Source organism: Hyperoodon ampullatus (assembly GCF_949752795.1).
Source record: "Hyperoodon ampullatus genome assembly, chromosome: 2".
NCBI lineage: Eukaryota > Metazoa > Chordata > Mammalia > Artiodactyla > Ziphiidae > Hyperoodon > Hyperoodon ampullatus.
The window spans coordinates 17,860,252-17,878,720 of record NC_136915.1 but is presented as its reverse complement, the minus strand read 5'-3'; the positions used below and the strand labels follow the sequence as shown (position 1 = coordinate 17,878,720).

General features: G+C 59.4%; 1 protein-coding gene across 2 annotated transcripts in view; it reads left to right on the top strand.

Annotated features, from left to right (window-relative positions):
* The window catches only part of HSPG2 (heparan sulfate proteoglycan 2), a 101,453-nt gene that overhangs the window by 77,855 nt on the left and 5,129 nt on the right, over positions 1-18,469 (top strand). The window contains exons 56-88 of one of the 2 annotated variants that reach the window (XM_079696983.1): positions 537-672; positions 809-960; positions 1,323-1,461; positions 1,553-1,704; positions 2,311-2,446; positions 2,564-2,715; positions 2,916-3,054; positions 3,670-3,821; positions 4,036-4,198; positions 5,210-5,349; positions 5,774-5,915; positions 6,245-6,396; positions 6,786-6,927; positions 7,054-7,194; positions 7,522-7,656; positions 7,909-8,090; positions 8,619-8,814; positions 9,065-9,244; positions 9,555-9,815; positions 11,266-11,470; positions 12,012-12,109; positions 12,539-12,805; positions 13,523-13,632; positions 13,835-13,982; positions 14,065-14,181; positions 14,837-14,948; positions 15,713-15,857; positions 15,942-16,041; positions 16,185-16,294; positions 16,419-16,527; positions 17,098-17,196; positions 17,585-17,806; positions 18,098-18,342. In XM_079696983.1, the coding sequence (XP_079553109.1) occupies positions 537-672; positions 809-960; positions 1,323-1,461; positions 1,553-1,704; positions 2,311-2,446; positions 2,564-2,715; positions 2,916-3,054; positions 3,670-3,821; positions 4,036-4,198; positions 5,210-5,349; positions 5,774-5,915; positions 6,245-6,396; positions 6,786-6,927; positions 7,054-7,194; positions 7,522-7,656; positions 7,909-8,090; positions 8,619-8,814; positions 9,065-9,244; positions 9,555-9,815; positions 11,266-11,470; positions 12,012-12,109; positions 12,539-12,805; positions 13,523-13,632; positions 13,835-13,982; positions 14,065-14,181; positions 14,837-14,948; positions 15,713-15,857; positions 15,942-16,041; positions 16,185-16,294; positions 16,419-16,527; positions 17,098-17,196; positions 17,585-17,806; positions 18,098-18,342 (5,079 nt within the window). Of the gene's footprint in view, positions 1-536; positions 673-808; positions 961-1,322; positions 1,462-1,552; positions 1,705-2,310; positions 2,447-2,563; positions 2,716-2,915; positions 3,055-3,669; positions 3,822-4,035; positions 4,199-5,197; positions 5,350-5,773; positions 5,916-6,244; positions 6,397-6,785; positions 6,928-7,053; positions 7,195-7,521; positions 7,657-7,908; positions 8,091-8,618; positions 8,815-9,064; positions 9,245-9,554; positions 9,816-11,265; positions 11,471-12,011; positions 12,110-12,538; positions 12,806-13,522; positions 13,633-13,834; positions 13,983-14,064; positions 14,182-14,836; positions 14,949-15,712; positions 15,858-15,941; positions 16,042-16,184; positions 16,295-16,418; positions 16,528-17,097; positions 17,197-17,584; positions 17,807-18,097; positions 18,343-18,469 lie in introns of both variants that reach the window. The other variant, XM_079696982.1, reaches the window with a different exon arrangement.

Here is an 18,469-nt window from a genome sequence, read left to right as displayed (position 1 = left end):
TTATAGAATTTAGGATGCCACTGATTGCAAGATGCACCATTATTTTATGTACCTCTAAGGAGAAAAAAACAACAACAACTGCCATTTGTAATTGTAATTCACTGTGAGATGCATCTTGATTTCAGAGACTTTAAAAAGTATGTCTAGGGAATTCCCTGGCCGTCCAGTGGTTAGGACTCCATGCTTTCACTGCCAAGGGCCCGGGTTCGGTCCCTGGTTGGGTAGCTGGGATCCCGCAGGCCGCACACTGTGGCCAAAATAATAATAATAAAATAAAAATAATATGCAGGTTATCTTCTCCATCCTATTTTTTTTTAAAAAGTGTGTAAGAATTGATGGAGTGTGGTATTAGTGTTTGCCCAGTTCCCCGTGGCTCCTCCGGGCCACCCCTCACTGCTGGGACAAGACACCCGCTTCACCCCTGAGCAGGACAGAACTAAAAGCCAGTTCTCAGGCTCAGAGTGAGGCAGGGCGGCAGGTTATAGGTGCGAGGGTCCTAAGAGGGCCCCTTCTGACCTCACCTTCCTTCTGGCCAGACCCATGGCTCACTGCTGAGACTCTACCAGGTGTCCCCAGCCGACTCGGGCGAGTATGTGTGCCGCGTGGTAGGTGGCTCAGTGCCCCTGGAAGCCTCCGTCCTGGTCACCATTGAGTCTGCAGACTCTGTGCCTGGTGAGTGGTGCTGGGGGGAGGCTTCCCACTCCAGCAGTGGCAGGACCCCAGAGACCAGCAGTCCCTACCTTCACTCACACCCTCCCCTCCGCCTCTCCTCCCAGCTAGGGATTGACCCTCTGCCCTCTGTCCCCAGCACTGGGGGTCACCCCTCCAGTCCGGATCGAGTCGTCCTCCTCACACGTGGCTGAAGGGCAGACCTTGGATCTGAACTGCCTGGTTTCTGGGCAGGCCCACGCCCAGGTCACATGGCACAAGCGCGGGAGCAGCCTCCCTGCCCGGCACCAGGTAGGAGGTGGGGTGCTAAGGGAGGCCTGAAGGACCCTCGAGACTGCGGAGTAAGGAGCTTTGAGTTTGGATACTGCTTTGCCACTTGCCTGGCCAATCCTTTGACTTCCCTGATCCTCAGTGTCCTCATCTGCCAAATGGGCTCACACTGTCTACCTCACCTGCCCCATAGGTGGCAAATGCCGGTCCCCCACTTCTTCCCACTGGACCCAGTCCCAACCCTCGGGCAAGGGAATTGAAGGGTCATGAAGGGTGGTTCTCCCTGGAAGAGCTTCCCTAAAGCTCCATCTGGCCGCATCTGGCTGGGATGGGGACCAGGGAAGGGGGTGGGAGCCTGGCTGTGAACCTGCCTCCCCTCCCAGGTACACGGCTCGAGGCTGCGGCTGCCCCAGGTGACTCCAGCTGACTCTGGGGAGTACGTGTGCCACGTGGTCAGCAGCTCGGGCACCCAGGAAGCCTCCGTTCTCGTCACCATCCAGCAGCGCCTCGGCCCCTCCCGCTGTGAGTGTCTCAGGGGTCATAACAAATGGGCTCGGAGGGCCCCTCCACCCTCAGTGGCTCCCACACCCTGCCTTCCATTTCACCCTCCCAGCCCAGAGCGTGATATACCCCGTCCGCATTGAGTCGTCCTCAGCCTCCCTGGCCAATGGACATACGCTGGACCTCAACTGCCTGGTGGCCAGTCAAGCCCCCCACACCATCACCTGGTATAAGCGTGGGGGCAGCCTACCCAGCCGGCACCAGGTATGGAACCAGCAGGCAGGGAGGGCAAAAGCTGGGGTCACCGGCCCTGACGGGAATCAGGAAGAGCTGTCAACAGCCCGTCTGTGCTCATTCAGTCATTCAACAAACATTGAGTGTTCTTGCTGGACAGGCCCTGGACCAGTGCTGAGGATATGGAGATAAGTCCCACTGACCTCAGCTGGATCCTGTACATAACATTCTTTGCTTCACTCACTCACTACATTTCCCTGAGAACCTGCTCCAGGCCAAGTCCTGGTCCTGGCACTAAGGAGTCAAATAGAATGAGACCACCGCCTGCCCTCAGGGAGCTCACAGGCTAAAGGGCGAGGCAGACATGCCATGTGACAGCGCCATAACAGGCGTCACCGGGGAGGGCCTCAATGGGCTTTCTGCAGGGGTGACGGGTGAAAATAGTCCAAAGGCTGGAGACACTGTCCACCCAGCCCAGAGCCTCAGGAAGGCCACCAAGGGAGTTCTGAAGGAGGCCAAGGTGGAGGCTACCCCCGATAAGGCAGCGAGGCTCCCAGAGTCCGGGGGAAGCAGCAGCAGCAGCACCTGAGACATGGAGGTGCTGCCCGCACCCCCCTGACACCTGCTCCCCCTCAGATCGTGGGCTCCCGGCTGCGGATCCCCCAGGTGACGCCCGCGGACTCGGGCGAGTACGTGTGTCATGTCAGCAACGGTGCCGGCTCCCAGGAGACCTCGCTCATCGTCACCATCCAGGGCAGCGGCTCCTCCCACAGTGAGAACTCCTAGGGCAGGGGGTCTAGGCAAGCGGGTGCGGGGGAGGCAGCAAGGTGCCTGGCACCGTCACTGTGGTCTGACTCCGGCTATGTGGTGCATTCCTCTCTGTCCCCAGTGCCCAGTGTCTCCCCACCAATCAGGATCGAGTCCTCGTCCCCCACGGTGGTTGAAGGGCAGACCTTGGATCTGAACTGCGTGGTCGCCGGGCAGCCCCAGGCCACCATCACGTGGTACAAGCGTGGGGGCAGCCTTCCCACTCGACACCAGGTACAGAGTAGAGCCTGGCAGTGGGGTGGGCAGTTCAGGGACAGCCCCCCATGGGCAAAGAACACGAAGCATTAGCTGGCAGTCCTCCCTCCTGCCCTGGGTAGACAGAGGGTAGCCTCAGCCAGTCTGATGGAGGAGGCCTGAGCCAGCCGGTGACCCCTCAGCCCCTTGACTCCCTCCCTCCTTATCCACACCCCTAGGCCCATGGCTCCCGTCTGCGGCTGCACCAGATGTCCGTGGCAGATTCAGGCGAGTACGTGTGCCGGGCTAACAACAACATCGATGCCCAGGAGGCCTCCATCGTGGTCTCAGTCTCCCCCAGTACCGGCAGCCCCTCTGGTGAGTCCGATGAAGACCCAGGAAGGGACTGGGAGACGCAGGTACCAGTGTTTCCCGGGGAAGAAAGGCCCTGTAGTCAGAGCCCTCAGACGAGGGTAGTGGTCCAGGACGAGGGCTCAGCAGAAGGATGCCAGGGTTCACATCCTGCCTGCACCACTAGGGACCTTGAGGGAGTGACTCTCCCCTCTCGGCTTCCGTACCCTCATCAGTGAAGTGGGGATGTCGATCATTCCATCCTCAGAGAGCTGTCCGATACAGTGGCCACTAGCCATGCATGGTCATTAAAATTAGTTAAAATTCTAAATTCACATCCTCACATTTCAAAAACAAAGTGCTCAGTAGCCGCACATAGCTGGTGGCCACTGCACTGAACAGTGCGGATAATAGAACATTTCCATCGTCGCAGAAAGTATGTGAATTTTGTGAGGACTAAGTGAGTTAATGCATGTAAAGTACTTAGAACAGTGCCTGGCATACTGTAAGTGCTTAATAAGTGTTAGCTATTCTTACTACCTTGGGAGGGTGGAGGCTTCTACAGCTGAGGCTCCCACCAACCCAGTTGTTCCCAAATCTGACCATGACCAAAGCCCCGACTTGCTCTTTCTGTGCGCCCAGTCCCTGGCGGGGCCACGCCCATCAGAATCGAGTCGTCATCTTCACACGTGGCCGAAGGGCAGACCCTGGATCTGAACTGCGTGGTCCCTGGACAGGCCCATGCCCAGGTCACATGGTACAAGCGCGGGGGCAGCCTCCCCACTCACCACCAGGTATGGGAGCTGGGGGCAGGACATAGTGGGAGGGCTGCTGGATGTGCGGGCCCTGGCTAGGGGCCTGCCCCCCAAGCTCTGCCCGGGAAGGAGGGCCTGGGATCCCCTGTGCGGTGCAGTGCCTGCCTGCGTCCGAGGTTGGACCCTGGCCCCAGCCTTCAAGGATTCCAAGTGCCATCTCATTCTGCTCCTCTCCCGTCCTGTCCCTGCGCAGGCCCACGGCTCACGGCTGCGGCTGCACCAGGTATCCCCGGCTGACTCGGGCGAGTACGTGTGCCGTGTGGTGAGCAGCTCTGGCCCCCTGGAGACCTCAGTCCTGGTCACCATCGAGGCCTCTGGCTCTGGCACTGTTCTCGTCCCTGGTGAGGATCCCTATAGTGGGGCTGGGAAGCAGGAGGAGGGAAGAAAGGAGGGCTCGAGAGCCAGATCAAGTGGGCTTCATCCCGAGGGCCCAAGAGCATGGGCTTTGGAGTCTGGCTTGTGTGGGCTTGAGTCCCGGCTCCTCTGTTCACACTCTGAAATGTTACACGAGGGATTCCTCTCGGTGTGTCACTTTCCTCATCTGTAAAGTGGGGCTAGTAGAGGCTGGAATTGCACCTCTGGGATCTGAGAGGGTGATTTTAGCTGGTGCCCTGATTGAACTTTTTTTTATATTAATAGTGATAATGTTAGGGAAAAAACATCAACATGTCAAACCTGTCATGATTGCATGGAAATCATTGCCTATGACGGGGCTGTGTGTTTAAGGGTTTTTCTTAAGTGAATCAATTGAAAGGAAAGTGTAAAGGAATTAATAGCACAGGGAGCACATGGCCGTAGCAGACATCATGATAATAGTGCCTGAATTGCTAAGTAATGAACGTGATATGCACTTACCAGGTGCTGGGCCCTGGTATTTTTACACATATTAACTCATTTCACCGTCACAATAACCCTTTGAAGTATGTGTGATTGTTCTGTCTGTTTTACAGTTGGGGAAACTGAGGCATGGAGAGGTGAAGTAGCTTTCCCAAGGTCACACAGCTAATAAATGGCAGGGCTGGGTTTTGAACCCAGGCAGTCTGGCCCCAGAGTCTGGGTTCTTAGCCCCATACTACTCAAGTCTGGGAAACGTTAGTGATCTGTGTGGAGCTGCCTGGCCCTGAGCCCTGGCCGCCAGTGGTGCCGGGAGCACAGGAGATGGTGGGACCATTGTCTGGGGCTGGGCTGGGAGAATGAGGCACCAGGCTAGCCCAGCTGCTCCAGGCTTCAGGGGAATGGGAAGGGGGGAATCAAGGCCGTCTCCCTGTGGCCTCTGGCCTGACCATCTGGGCACCCAGGGGCAGGGGCTGAGGACACAGGGAGTCCCAGCTCACTGACTTCTTCCTGTGCCTCAGCCTCTGGCAGAGCCCCACCCATCCTCATCGAGACCTCCTCCTCCCACGTGGCTGAAGGGCAGACCCTGGATCTGAAATGCGTGGTGCCTGGCCAGACCCACGCCCAGGTCACATGGCACAGGCGCGGGGGCAGCCTTCCCGCCCGGCACCAGGTATGGAGCCTGGAGAAAGCAGCAGGATGTGGGCATTCCCACCCCACCCCGTCCTCTGCCCGGGAGGGAAGGTGGCCCCAACACCCGGGGCTTCAGGAAAATGGCAGCAGGAGATCACTGGGACTCAGGAGTTTAAGAACAGGCTGGGCATGGTAGGGCCGTCACTGGCTGCCCAGCACCTTGGTGCAAATTAGAAAAGGACACCTCTTATTCAAGACACTGGACTTTCTCCTGCCAGGAAAAGCATAATAGTAAACATACCCCGCAATGTCTAATGTCAAAGGGGGTCACCTTTGGCAGGAGGCAGCACCCGCAATGGTACATGACAGCCCTGGGGTACAGGTATGAGAGGGCTGGGACGTCTGACGGCCTTGGCCACCAGCCTCCCGGCTCACTCTCCCCACTCTCGCCCCACCCTGGTCAGGTCCACGGCCCCCTGCTGAGGCTGAACCAGGTGTCCCCTGCCGACTCTGGCGAGTACTCCTGTCGAGTGGCCAGCAGCTCAGGCACTCTGGAGGCTTCTGTCCTGGTCACAATCGAGGCCTCCAGCCCAGGCCCCATTCCTGGTGAGTGACAGGAGCGGTGGGTGGTTCTGGGCACAGGCTTGGGGGCCCCTGCCTGGCCTTGCTCCCCCTGCTGTCCAGCAGGGCTCTAGCCCTCGGCTCCAGGAAGGTCCTCCAGCCCCTCCCCCAACCACTGGGAACCAAGGTCTCACCCGGGCATCTCGGCCCCCAGGGGACAGAGACCCTTCTTAGGTCAATGGTGCTCAGCCATGTCAGTCACTCTCAAGCCACTGCACCTCCAGGAGGGCCAGCTGGCACTCGGTTCCACCGCCTCAGGTCTCTGCCCGCACCCCCGGGGCCGCCCCTTTCTCACCCACCCATTGTGCCCACAGCCCCAGGACTGGCCCAGCCCATCCACATCGAGGCCTCCTCCTCCCATGTGGCCGAAGGACAAACCCTGGACCTGAACTGTGTGGTACCCGGGCAGGCACATGCCCAGGTCACGTGGTATAAGCGTGGGGGCAGCCTCCCCGCCCGGCACCAGGTACAGGGGCCAGAGGTGGGGAGGATTCAGGGCAGGCAAGTTTTGACCTGCAGTTGCCTTCTGCATCCCAAACCTTCTTCACACAAACCCTGGGATGCTTGGGGACCCCAGGGGATAAAATACTTTGCGGGGAGGAGTTCAGCAGCCTGGGAATTGAGAGACCTGGGTTTTCCTCCTGGCTTTGCTGCTGAATCATTTCCTGCAGCGGTATCCTCCTCTGAAAAGGGGATGGAGTGGACTTGTAGGATTCTGTGAATGAAGCTTCCTCATCTCCACCAGCTGGAGCCCTGAGCTCCCGAGAACTCTTGGGCACTGGCACAGCCGGGCTTGGGGACTTGCCCTGTCCCGAGTGCTCTGGCACGATAGCCACCCTCTCCTCACTCCGACAGACCCACGGCTCCCGGCTGCGGCTCCACCACGTCTCCCAGGCCGACTCTGGAGAATACGTGTGCCGTGTGGTTGGCAGCTCGGGCCCTGAGCACGAGGCCTCATTCATGGTCACTGTCCCGCCCAGTGCAGGGTCCTCCTACCGTGAGTGAGGGAGATGCCACGGGCCGGGGGAGGCGGGGAGACACTGTGGCTGAGGAGGGGGGAGGGGAGGCGGGGGAGCCCACCCAGCCCTGCTGAGCCCAGCCCTCTGCCTCCATCCTCCCCCAGGCCTTAGGAGCCCTGTCATCTCTATCGACCCGCCCAGCAGCACCGTGCGGCAGGGCCAAGATGCCAGCTTCAAGTGCCTCATCCATGATGGCGCGGCCCCCATCAGCCTTGAGTGGAAGACCCGGAACCAGGAGCTGGAGGGTGAGCCGGGGGGATGGGGGGCTGGAGGCGGGTGTGAATGCACGAGAATCACCACTGGTGGCTGGGCAGAGACCACCATGGCACCAAACTTTCTGTGACCCCGGGTAAAGCCCTTCCCCTCTGGGGACTTGCTGTCCCTATCTGGATGGTGAGAGGGCTGGACCCAGGAGTCTCCAAGGACTTGTTTATCAACCATCTGTGACCCTGTGAGCTGGATACACCCAGACTGGAGGGGTCGGGGCCATGGGGCACTGGTGTGCCTACTGGCAGCGCCAAGGCAGGAGGACACCCTCACTGACCACACCCTCCTTGATGCCAACCCCGCAGACAATGTCCACATCAGCCCCAATGGCTCCATCATCACCATCGTGGGCACCCGGCCCAGCAACCACGGTGCCTACCGCTGCGTGGCCTCCAATGCCTATGGTGTGGCCCAGAGTGTCGTGAACCTCAGCGTGCACGGTGAGGGGCTTCAACCCCGTGGGCTCTGACTTCATGTTTCCAGCCCTGATTCCGAGCTCAGAACCTCCAGGCTTAAATCCAGCCTCTGCCACTGCCTCCCTCTTGGGCATTCTCCCTCTCTGAGCCTCGGTCTCTACATGGGTGCAGTGGGGAGACTAGTGCCCACTGGCAGTTACTGGTAAGGGGGCTGTGACAGTGCACGTGACCAGCAGAGCCTTGCATGTGTATCAGTGGTGTCATTCCTCTGGGCAGGGCCCCCTACAGTGTCTGTGCTCCCCGAGAGCCCCGTGCGGGTGAAAGTGGGAAAGGCCATCACCCTGGAGTGTGTCAGTGCTGGGGAGCCCCGCTCTTCTGCTCGCTGGACCCGGATCGGTGCCCCCACCAACTTGGAGCAGCGGGCACCTGGGCTCCTGGACAGCCACGCGGTGCTGCAGGTGATGTCAGGGGGGTCTCATCTCTGGATCTGAGGCCCAGTCAGGGCCCGTTCTTGAGCAGTTGCCTGGAGGAGAGAGTGGTGGATGGACAGATGGGTGATGAATTGGTGAAGGAAGGGAGGGATGGGATAGGTGGGTGATGGCTAGATTGGAAGACGGTCAGGAAGAAAGAAGGAAGGTGGAAGGAGGAATGGGTAGAAGGATGGGTGGTTGGGTGGGTAGGTGGATGGGTGGGTAGATGGGTGGGTAGATGGATGGATGGATGGGTAAATGGGTGGATGAGTGGATAGGTGGGTAGATGTATGTATGGATGGATGGATGATGGATGCATGGACGGGTAGATGGGGGGGTGGATGTGTGGATGGATAGACTAATGGGATATCTTGAGTGTGAGCCCTCAAGCAGCCAGTCAAATAGGAAAGCTAAAAACAAAGGGACAGGTAGAAGAAAGAGGTGAAACCAAGCCAGAGGGCTGATGCCAAGGTCCCCCCTCAGTGGCCCCATGACCAACATCCTTGCTTCTTCCAGATTTCGTCAGCTAAACCATCAGATGCAGGCGTCTACGTCTGCCTAGCTCAGAATGCACTGGGCACAGCGCAGAAGCGAGTGGAAGTAATTGTAGACACGGGCACTGTGGCCCCAGGGACCCCCCAGGTCCAGGTAGAAGAAGCCGAGCTGACTGTGGAAGCTGGACACACGGCCACCCTGCGCTGCTCAGCCACAGGTGTGGACGGAGGCTGGCACATGGGGCAGGCAGAGCAGCGGGCCTTGGGGCCTGAATTTAGACATAAGAGACCTGAAGAGGATGTCATGCTCAGGAAGGGGGCTTTACTGCTGGCAATCTCCCAGTGATGGCTGAGGTGCCCACTTTGTGCGCCCCATGAAGGAGCAAGCTGACCCAGGTCCCTTCCTGACCATCCCACCCCCAGCCAGTCCTGGGGCAGCCCACCAACCTCTGCCACTCCACTCCACAGGCAGCCCCACGCCCACCATCCACTGGTCCAAGCTGCGCTCCCCGCTGCCGTGGCAGCACCAGCTGGAAGGTGACACGCTAATCATCCCACGGGTAGCCCAGCAGGACTCGGGCCAGTACATCTGCAACGCCACTAGCCCTGCCGGGCATGCTGAGGCCACCATCGCCCTGCATGTAGAGAGTAAGGCCCTCGTCCACCCTCCTCAGGCTACCCTCTCCGCACTGCATGGAGGTCTGAGCCCCCCAACCAGGCCACACCCTGGACAGAACTCTAGGAAACCTATCTGGAGGGCCACATGCACCTCAGGCCCTGGAGCCTGCCCTAACCTAAAACCCACGTCCCCTCCTGGGACCTGGGCTTCCCTCATCCCCAGTCCTCTGGGCTCCCCATTCAGCTTCCCTAGTCCTTTGGCAAGTCGCCAGGGCCCAGCACCTGCTCCCATCCTGACCTCTGCCCTTCGCCGCCCTGACCTCTGTGTCTCTAACCCCAGGCCCACCGTATGCCACCACAGTCCCGGAGCACGCCTCGGTGCAGGCAGGGGAGACGGTGCAGCTCCAGTGCCTGGCTCATGGGACGCCCCCACTCACCTTCCAGTGGAGCCGTGTGGGCGGCAGCCTCCCTGGGAGGGCAACCACCAGGAATGAGATGCTGCTCTTTGAGCCTGCGGCCCCTGAGGACTCAGGCCGCTACCGCTGCCGGGTCACCAACAAGGTGGGCTCAGCTGAGGCCTTCGCCCAAGTGCTGGTCCGAGGTGAGCAGCCCCAGCTCAGGCTGGGTAGAAAGGGGTCAGCTTTCCTCTAGGCGCTTGTCCGAGCCTTTCACTTACCCCTCAGCTGGTGCCGGGGGACCCCCACCTGGGGCACGAAGACCCCTCTCCACTACCCTATCTGGAATGCCTTCTTTCCCCGCAGGAAGACCCCAGTCACTGTGTTCTCAGCAACCCTAGCTCTCACTGCTGCATCCCTCCCTTGGCATTGACCTCATACTGCCAGAGGCTATGTTTACATGAGTACCCCAGCCTGCCTCGCCTGCCAGACGGAGGATGCTCAGGGCAGGGCCTGGACCCAACATCTCAGCAGCCCCGGGCTTGTCCACCACAGCACCCAGAACGGGCTGCGTAAATGCTGGACGGTGACAACAATGGATGTGTGATAGGGCAGCACCCACCCCCGGATGCCCAGGGTTTCAGTGGATCTCCGAAGAATCCCACATCTCCGTGGTCTCCTCAAGAGCCTGGACCGAAGGGAGCCCAGGTCCTGGGTTCAGTGCACAGCCCGATCACTTGATAGTTGTGTGACCTCGGCCAAGTCAGTGAACCTCAAGCCTCACTGTCTTCATCCTGTAAAGTGGAGAGGACAATGCCAGCACATAGGCTGACTTAGGAAGGGACACATATGTAGAGCCCGTGGCACCTAGTAGGCACTTGGTAAATGGTGATAGTATGCATTTGACCCACCCTCCCAGACCCACCCTCCCATATGTCCCCTGCACCCGGACGTTAGGCGCCTTCACCTGGGATCCTCCTATTTTTAATTAATTAATGTATGTATGTATGTATGTATGGCTGCATTGGGTCTTCGTTGCTGCGCACGGGCTTTCTCTATTTGCGGCGAGTGGGGGCTACTCTTCATTACAGTGCACGGGCTTCTCATTGCGGTGGCCTCTCTTGTTGCAGAGCACGGGCTCTAGGCGCACGGGCTTCAGTAGTTGTGGCGCACGGGCTTAGTTGCTCCGCAGCATGTGGGATCTTCCAGGACCAGGGCCTGAACCCGTGTCCCCTGCTTTGGCAGGCGGATTCTTAACCACTGCACCACCAGGGAAGTCCCTCTCCTATTTTAGACTAGAGCCAGAATAGTCTTTGCTGTCCTTCCTTCAGGTGTCTGAATCTTTCCAAGGCCGACCCCTCCCGCTCTCGCCTTGGGCTGCCCTCCCCTCCCGAAGGCCAGGAGCTTCTGGAAGCACAGCCCAGCACTCCACAGGCTCTTATTTGTGTTGATTGAATGACTGCACGAGTGAGCAGATGAATGAATCTGCCAATGAAAGGCCTTTTTTCCCTGGTCAGAGAGGCAAACAGGAGGACGTCCCCTGAATGTTAGGGTGGGGGTTTCCTGGGTCCTGGAGGGGCATCGGGGATATCACACATACACACACACACACACAAACACACACACACACGCACAACCTCTTACCTGTCCCCGCAGGCCCCTCCGGCTCTCTCCCCGCCACCCCCATCCCAGCAGGATCCACGCCCACCATTCAGGTCACGCCTCAGCTGGAGACCAAGAGCATAGGGGCCAGCGTCGAGTTCCACTGTGTCGTGCCCAGCGAACTGGGCACTCAACTCCGCTGGATCAAAGAAGGGGGTCAGCTGCCTCCCGGCCACAGCATGCATGATGGGGTGCTCCGGTGAGTGGGAGCAGTGGCAGGACTGAACTTGGGCATGCCAGCCCAAGGCACCCAGTGGGGCTGTTAGAATACCTATCCTACTGGGCTTAGCATAAAACAATGGCCTTGGGCAAGTCACTTCACCTCCCTGAGCCTCAGTGTTCTCAGCGGTACAGTGGGTTATATGAGACCAGAATGAGATAACCTAAAGCACTTAACACAGTGCTTAGCATGTGGAAGGCCTTCAGTAATCAGTGGCCCATGTTCGTATTATTGTTAAAGGGAAGAGAACAAGCTCTGAGGCCAGATATATACATGTGACCCAGATCTCAGCTCTGCTACTTGATAAGTGTGTGATCTGGAACTCTAGACCACAAGGTCTTGGTCTAAAATGGGTGTGGTGACACTCACCCTGACTTCCTACCTACCTCCCATGGTTTTGGGGAGACTAGAAGTTTACATCGTGTGCTGATACTTGACGACTTTTAACTCCCACACAGTTGCAAAGTATTCTCACCAATTGTTTTTATTCACTGATGTCTTATTATTTTTTTCTTTACAGAATCCAGAACTTGGACCAGAGCTGCCAAGGGACGTATATTTGCCAGGCCCATGGACCATGGGGACAGGCCCAGGCCAGTGCCCAGCTTGTTGTCCAAGGTAGGACGGTGGCTTCAGGCTTCTGCTAAGAGCAGGGGACAGAGGTGAAGTGCACAGGGACCATATTCCCCAAGAAACCCCTTAAATGTGTACAAATAAAGAGAAGTATTTGATTGTATCTTGCTTTCGTCTAGCACAGAGTGAGGGGGCTTGACAAATATTGCAAGGGAGGGGGGAAGAAGGGAGATGGGCGGAGTGAGTGGGTGCTCAGACAAACCAATGAAAATGACTGCGGATGCACAAGTGAGTAAAACGAATGAACAAAGAGCACACAAGTGAGCGTGCTAATGAGTGGATGCACGAAAAAGCGAATGAAATGCTGAACGCCTCGGGCTCCAGTGCTCACCTTTTCTGGGGCAGTCTGCGGCCTCACTGAGCCCAGGCCTGCAGCAGGCTGGCCTCACTCTGTTCTGCCTCATCCTCCCCCAGCTCTGCCCTCTGTGCTCATCAACATCCGGACCTCCGTGCAGACCGTGGTGGTCGGCCATGCCGTGGAGTTCGAGTGCCTGGCCCTGGGTGACCCCAAGCCTCAGGTGACATGGAGCAAAGTTGGAGGGCGCCTGCGGCCCGGCATCGTGCAGAGCGGAGGCATCGTCAGAATCGCCCACGTGGAGCTGGCTGACGCAGGACAGTACCGCTGCACCGCCACCAATGCCGCAGGCACCACCCAGTCCCACGTGCTGCTGCTCGTGCAAGGTGAAGGCTGGCAGGGAGCTCTGCGGGGCCGGGGAGCGTGCAGGGGCTGCTCTCACGCCATCTCCTGCCTTACCTGTGCTACGCCTCCTTCCTGCTCTCTTGGGGATTTTCAATTTGGTGTATTTAGGGAGCAGGTTTCATAACAAGCAGGTGCAGCAGGGGATAGCAGTGAGTGTTCCTCTGGGGCAGCTGGAACTTGCAGGGAAAAGCTGTGCCATGGGGCATCAAGAGGAAATCAGATAAGTAGTCTTCACCTGCTGGAGCTCCTGCTCTGATGAGGAAGACCTACAGCTCAGTCTGACGGCAGAGACAGCACAAACACAAAACAGACGTAAAAGACAGTAAAACATGGACAATCTGTGTGTTCTTCAAAGGCTATTCTTTTTCACCTCAAGCCCTATGACTTGCCCCAAACTTACCCACACTGCCCTAGTACCCCCTTTTCAGGTCCCCAGAGGGCTGCACAATTTTCCACCCAGGTGTGTTGAAGAGGCTCGGTCTATGGAGTCAGTTGGACCTGTCCCTGAGCCCTGGCTCTGCATGGTTCCACCTGTGCAACCAGGAGTGAATGGCCACAGTTTCCTCATCTGTGAAATGGGGACATAGTGCCTCCCTTCCAGGGATGGCATGAGGATTAAATGAGTCAGGACACAGGCTGGGCTTACAAACAGTTGGTGTCATCAGGTTGATGGCCTGTGTCTCCTCCTCCCCTCTCAGCCTTGCCGCAGATCTCAACGCCCCCAGAGGTCCGTGTGCCCACTGGTTCTGCAGCTGTCTTCCCCTGCATGGTCTCTGGCTACCCCACTCCTGACATCACCTGGAGCAAGGTAAATGCTAGGCAGGAAACCAGCGGGCGTGCCTGAGGGGAAGGGACCAGGTCTTCACCATCTCGGTGCCCCCAGGAGCTGGCCCAGGCTTGGCCCAGAGTATGCGCGCCATGTCTGAGGGTGGGCCCCAGGCAGGGATGAGAGACAGGCCCCGTGGAGGTGTGGGCCAAGGCCAGGGTTCAAAGCGCCAGTGTGTTTGCAGCTGGATGGGAACCTGCCGCCTGACAGCCGCCTGGAGAACAACATGCTGCTGCTGCCCTCGGTCCAGCCCCAGGACGCAGGCACCTATGTCTGCACCGCCACCAACCGCCAGGGCAAGGTCAAAGCCTTTGCCCATCTGCAGGTGCCAGGTGAGACCACACACCCCGGGATAGGCAGCACCCTGCCCGCCACCTTGTGGGTGGTGTCTTGAACTGTGCTTTCTGCTCACAGAGCGGGTGGTGCCCTACTTCACGCAGACCCCCCACTCATTCCTGCCGCTGCCCACCATCAAGGATGCCTACAGGAAGTTTGAGATCAAGATCACCTTCCGGCCCGACTCAGCCGATGGTGAGCAGGGGAGGAGCTGATTGGGGGACCCGGGGCTGGGCATCTCCGAAGTCACTGCCATCAGGGTATGAGCCCTGGCAGCCCCCAGTCCTCAGCCTTCCCTGCCCCAGGGGCTCCAGGCCAGCCGGGCCTCCCACTCTGGTTCTCTCATGCCTCCTCTCCTCCATTCCCTCCTCTGTGATACCTGCACCCCAGCCTCCCCCGGTCCCTCTGCCATTGGTGCAGCAACCCCCAGTCCTTTTGTCCCATCTCCCTGCTCCTGTCTCTGCTCCTTCCTCCTTTTCCCCATCTCTCACCCTTCCCTCCTCTCTCTCTCTCTCTCTCTCTCTCATCTGTCTCCTCCCACCTCTTACGGGTCTCTGACTTTCACTGTCCAGGCCTCCTTCTCTACTCGGGTGAGTCTCCGCCTCCCTCTCCTCCTTCAGGTAGACCCTACAGTGTAAGTGAAGCAAATTCAGCTTCTTTCTAGGGGCTCTCAGCAAACCCCTTCTATTTAGGGCCCCATCCTGAGAGTGAGACGCCCTGGCTGTGTGGGGTGTGCTGGAGGGAGGGACAGCAGTTAGCGTGGGGAAAGCTTGGGCCATTCATTCCGGGGCTGGGCAGACAGGGAGCCCATGGCTGGACGGGAGGCCCTAACACAGCTGTGCCCGCCCAGGGATGCTGCTGTACAACGGGCAGAAGCGGATCCCAGGGAGCCCCACCAACCTGGCCAACAGGCAGCCCGACTTCATCTCCTTCGGCCTTGTGGGCGGGAGGCCCGAGTTCCGGTGAGACCCTCGCCCTCCCGGTTTACAGGGGAAGCAGGGCTGGGGTGCTAGATTGCAGGACTTTCATCAGGCACACACCACCCTGGGCTGAGTTGTACAACGGAGGTTCTGAAAGAAGGAGGAGATGTGGCCGTTACCTTCGGTGACCCCCCGTGCTGCCGGGGTCAGCACAGTGCGCCAGCCACGTGGCGGAGGAAGCAGCCTCAGACTTGCACACAGTTGCAGCAGAAATACTCAGCGATGCTGAGTGTGTCCTTCCAGGGTGGGACTGCTGCAGGCCAGAATTCATTCATTCATTCAACAGTTTTTTGCTGAATACCTACTATGTGCCAGGCACTGATACAAACAAAACAAATCAAGTTCTGGCCCTTGTGGGAATGTATATTCTAGTTGGGGAAGACCAGCCACAAACAAAGAAGGAAGGAAACAAGGTCATCTCAGAGGGAGGAGTGCTCAGACGAACAGTGAGGCCAGGTGCTAGGCTGTAGGGCCTAGAGCCAGGGGCACTTGGAGCCCCGGGGGCTGCTCTGAATAAGCTCCCAGGGAAAGAGTATAGGAGAAGAAGAACCCCTGGGGAGGGGCAGGGATAGGGTGAGCTGGGGGTGGTGGTGGGGCGAGAGCACAAGGCAGGACAGGAACTGGAGCAGGATGGCAGGGAATGGCGTCGACACCTTTGCCCAGCCTGGGTTCTCTGCCCAGCCCTTCCTACAAACCCCGTATCCGCTCTCTCCCGCTCTGGCCCTCCCTCCCACCCCGTGGAGCAGGTTTGATGCGGGCTCGGGCATGGCCACCATCCGTCACCCCACACCGCTAGCACTGGGCCAGTTCCACACCGTGACCCTGCTGCGCAGCCTCACCCAGGGCTCCCTGATCGTGGGCAGCCTGGCCCCGGTCAACGGCACCTCCCAGGTGAGACCCAGCCCCGTTCCTCTATTCCTAGCCCCTCCCCACCTCCGCTCAGCCTCTGCCATTCCTGACTTACCCCCTGTCCAGGGCAAGTTCCAGGGTCTGGACCTGAATGAGGAGCTCTACCTGGGTGGCTACCCCGACTATGGCGCCATCCCCAAGGCAGGGCTGAGCAGCGGCTTCATAGGTGAACCCCCTCCCCACCTTCAGCCCTGGCCAGACCTCACCTGGCTGGCAGAGCACCTGGGAGGGCACTGCAGGGCGTGGGTTGGAGCTGGGCAGGCCTCCCAGCACCCCTGCCTTGGCTCATCCTGCCTGCCCGCCCCCCAGGCTGTGTCCGGGAGCTGCGCATCCAGGGTGAGGAGATCGTCTTCCACGACCTCAACCTTACGGCGCACGGCATCTCCCACTGCCCCACTTGTCGGGACCGGCCCTGCCAGGTAACCCCACACCGCACACTCCTCCCGGCCGCCCAGGCCGCTGTCCTCAGCCATGGCCGGCCCTGGTGGGGAGTGGGGAAGGGCCAGAGTATTCTCCGTCTGACTTCTGGGGGCTGCTTTGCAGAACGGGGGCCAGTGCCAGGACTCGGAGAGCAGCAGCTATGTGTGTGTGTGCCCGGCTGGCTTCACCGGGAGCCGCTGTGAGCACTCGCAGGCCCTGCACTGCCACCCAGGTGTGTAACCCACCCTCTCCATCACTGCCACTCCGGGCTCTTCCCTCTGCCCGTTGCTGCCCCGTCATACCCACCCCAACTGCTAACCGGACTCACCACACTCTCTCCATCTTTCCCGAGTACTTAACCACTCTTCCTGGATTCTGACTTCCATCACTGCCATCCTAATATCCACCATGCCTCCCATCTCTGCTACCCAAGCACTCATCCCCCGTCACTGTACCCAGACACTCCCCCCAGCCCCAATCACTGCTCCCTGGTACCTACCACCTTCCCATCTGTTACCAAGGCACTCACCCCACTACCCACCACCCAGGTACAGTCTTTCAAGAACAAAAGAGTCACTCGTTCACTTGCCCCCTTGCTCTCTCCCTGCCCAGCCTCCTCTGGCCCCACCCTCGCCCGAATCCATTCCTCCTCCCCGGTCACCCGATGCAGCCCTCCCAGGTGTCCCGGCCCTAAGTAGCCAAGGCCCCCGGGGGGCAGGCAGTAGTTAGAGTTCTGGCATCAGGACCCCACCATCTCCCAGGCCACCTCAGTGTCCTCCTCATTGGCCTGTGTGTCCCCCAGAGGCCTGTGGGCCCGACGCCACCTGTGTGAACCGGCCCGACGGCCGAGGCTACACCTGCCGCTGCCACCTGGGCCGCTCGGGAATGAAGTGTGAGGAAGGTAAGTGGAGCTGGGCCTGAGACCCCCAGGGGTCCCAGTAAGGACGGGAGAAGCTGGGCAGGGCATTCTGAGGCCACGACGGGCCCTATGGATGATAAAATTATTCCAGAGCCAGAGGGCCTCAAAGTCACCTGGCCAAGCTTCATGCCCAGCCTGAATCCCGTACACAAGGGCCCCAAAGGGGAACCCCATCTAATTGGAGATCCAGCCTGGTCTGTAGTGCTGGGGGCAGGGTGCTTCTAGGCTGTTGCAGCCATTGCCCAGCTGATCCCGAGCCTCTAGGACTGGAGAGTAGGGTGGGCAGGGGTCCCAGAGGAAGGCTGCCTAGTTGGAGCCCTCCCAGGACTCTGGCATCCCCACTGCCCTGGCTGAGCTGTGGCTCCTGCAGGTGTGACTGTGACCACCCCTTCCCTGTCGGGCGCGGGCTCCTACCTGGCGCTGCCTGCTCTCACCAACACGCACCACGAGCTACGCCTGGACGTTGAGTTTAAGCCGCTGGCACCTGACGGAGTCCTGCTGTTCAGCGGGGGAAAGAGTGGGCCTGTAGAGGATTTCGTGTCCCTGGCGATGGTTGGCGGCCACCTGGAGTTCCGCTACGAGTTGGGGTCAGGTGAGCACTGACACCAAATGCAGTTGAGCTGTAGGCACCAAGCTCCATGCCCCCCTTGGCCCTCCACACCCCCAGGAGGCGGGAGGAATAAATTCTGAAGTCAGACCAACTGGAGTCCCCTGTTCTTTGCGTTCCTTCTCTCTGTGTGACCTGAAGCAAGTCTCTAGTCCTCTCGGGTTCCTCTGGGACACTGGGAGGCTGAAGGAGGTTCCCTGTCTGCTCAAGTTCCTGTAGGGGGTGGGACAGGGCAGAGGGCCATCCATGTGCCAACCCTGCCGGCGTCCTCCCCAGGGCTGGCCATTCTGCGCAGCTCCGAGCCCCTGGCCCTGGGCCGCTGGCATCGCATATCCGCAGAGCGTCTCAACAAGGACGGCAGCCTGCGGGTGAACGGCGGGCGCCCTGTGCTGCGCTCCTCACCTGGCAAGAGCCAGGGCCTCAACCTGCACACCCTGCTCTACCTGGGTGGTGTGGAGCCGTCCTTGCAGCTGCCCCTGGCCACCAACATGAGCGCTCACTTCCGCGGCTGCGTGGGCGAGGTGAGCGACTTCCAGACGGCAAGCGGGGAGGGCGGGGTGATTTCCCTCCGCCTGCAGCCAGCCCAAGGCGCTTGGGATCAGAGCCTCAGTTTCCTCCTCTGTAAAATGGGGATAATTACACCTGCTT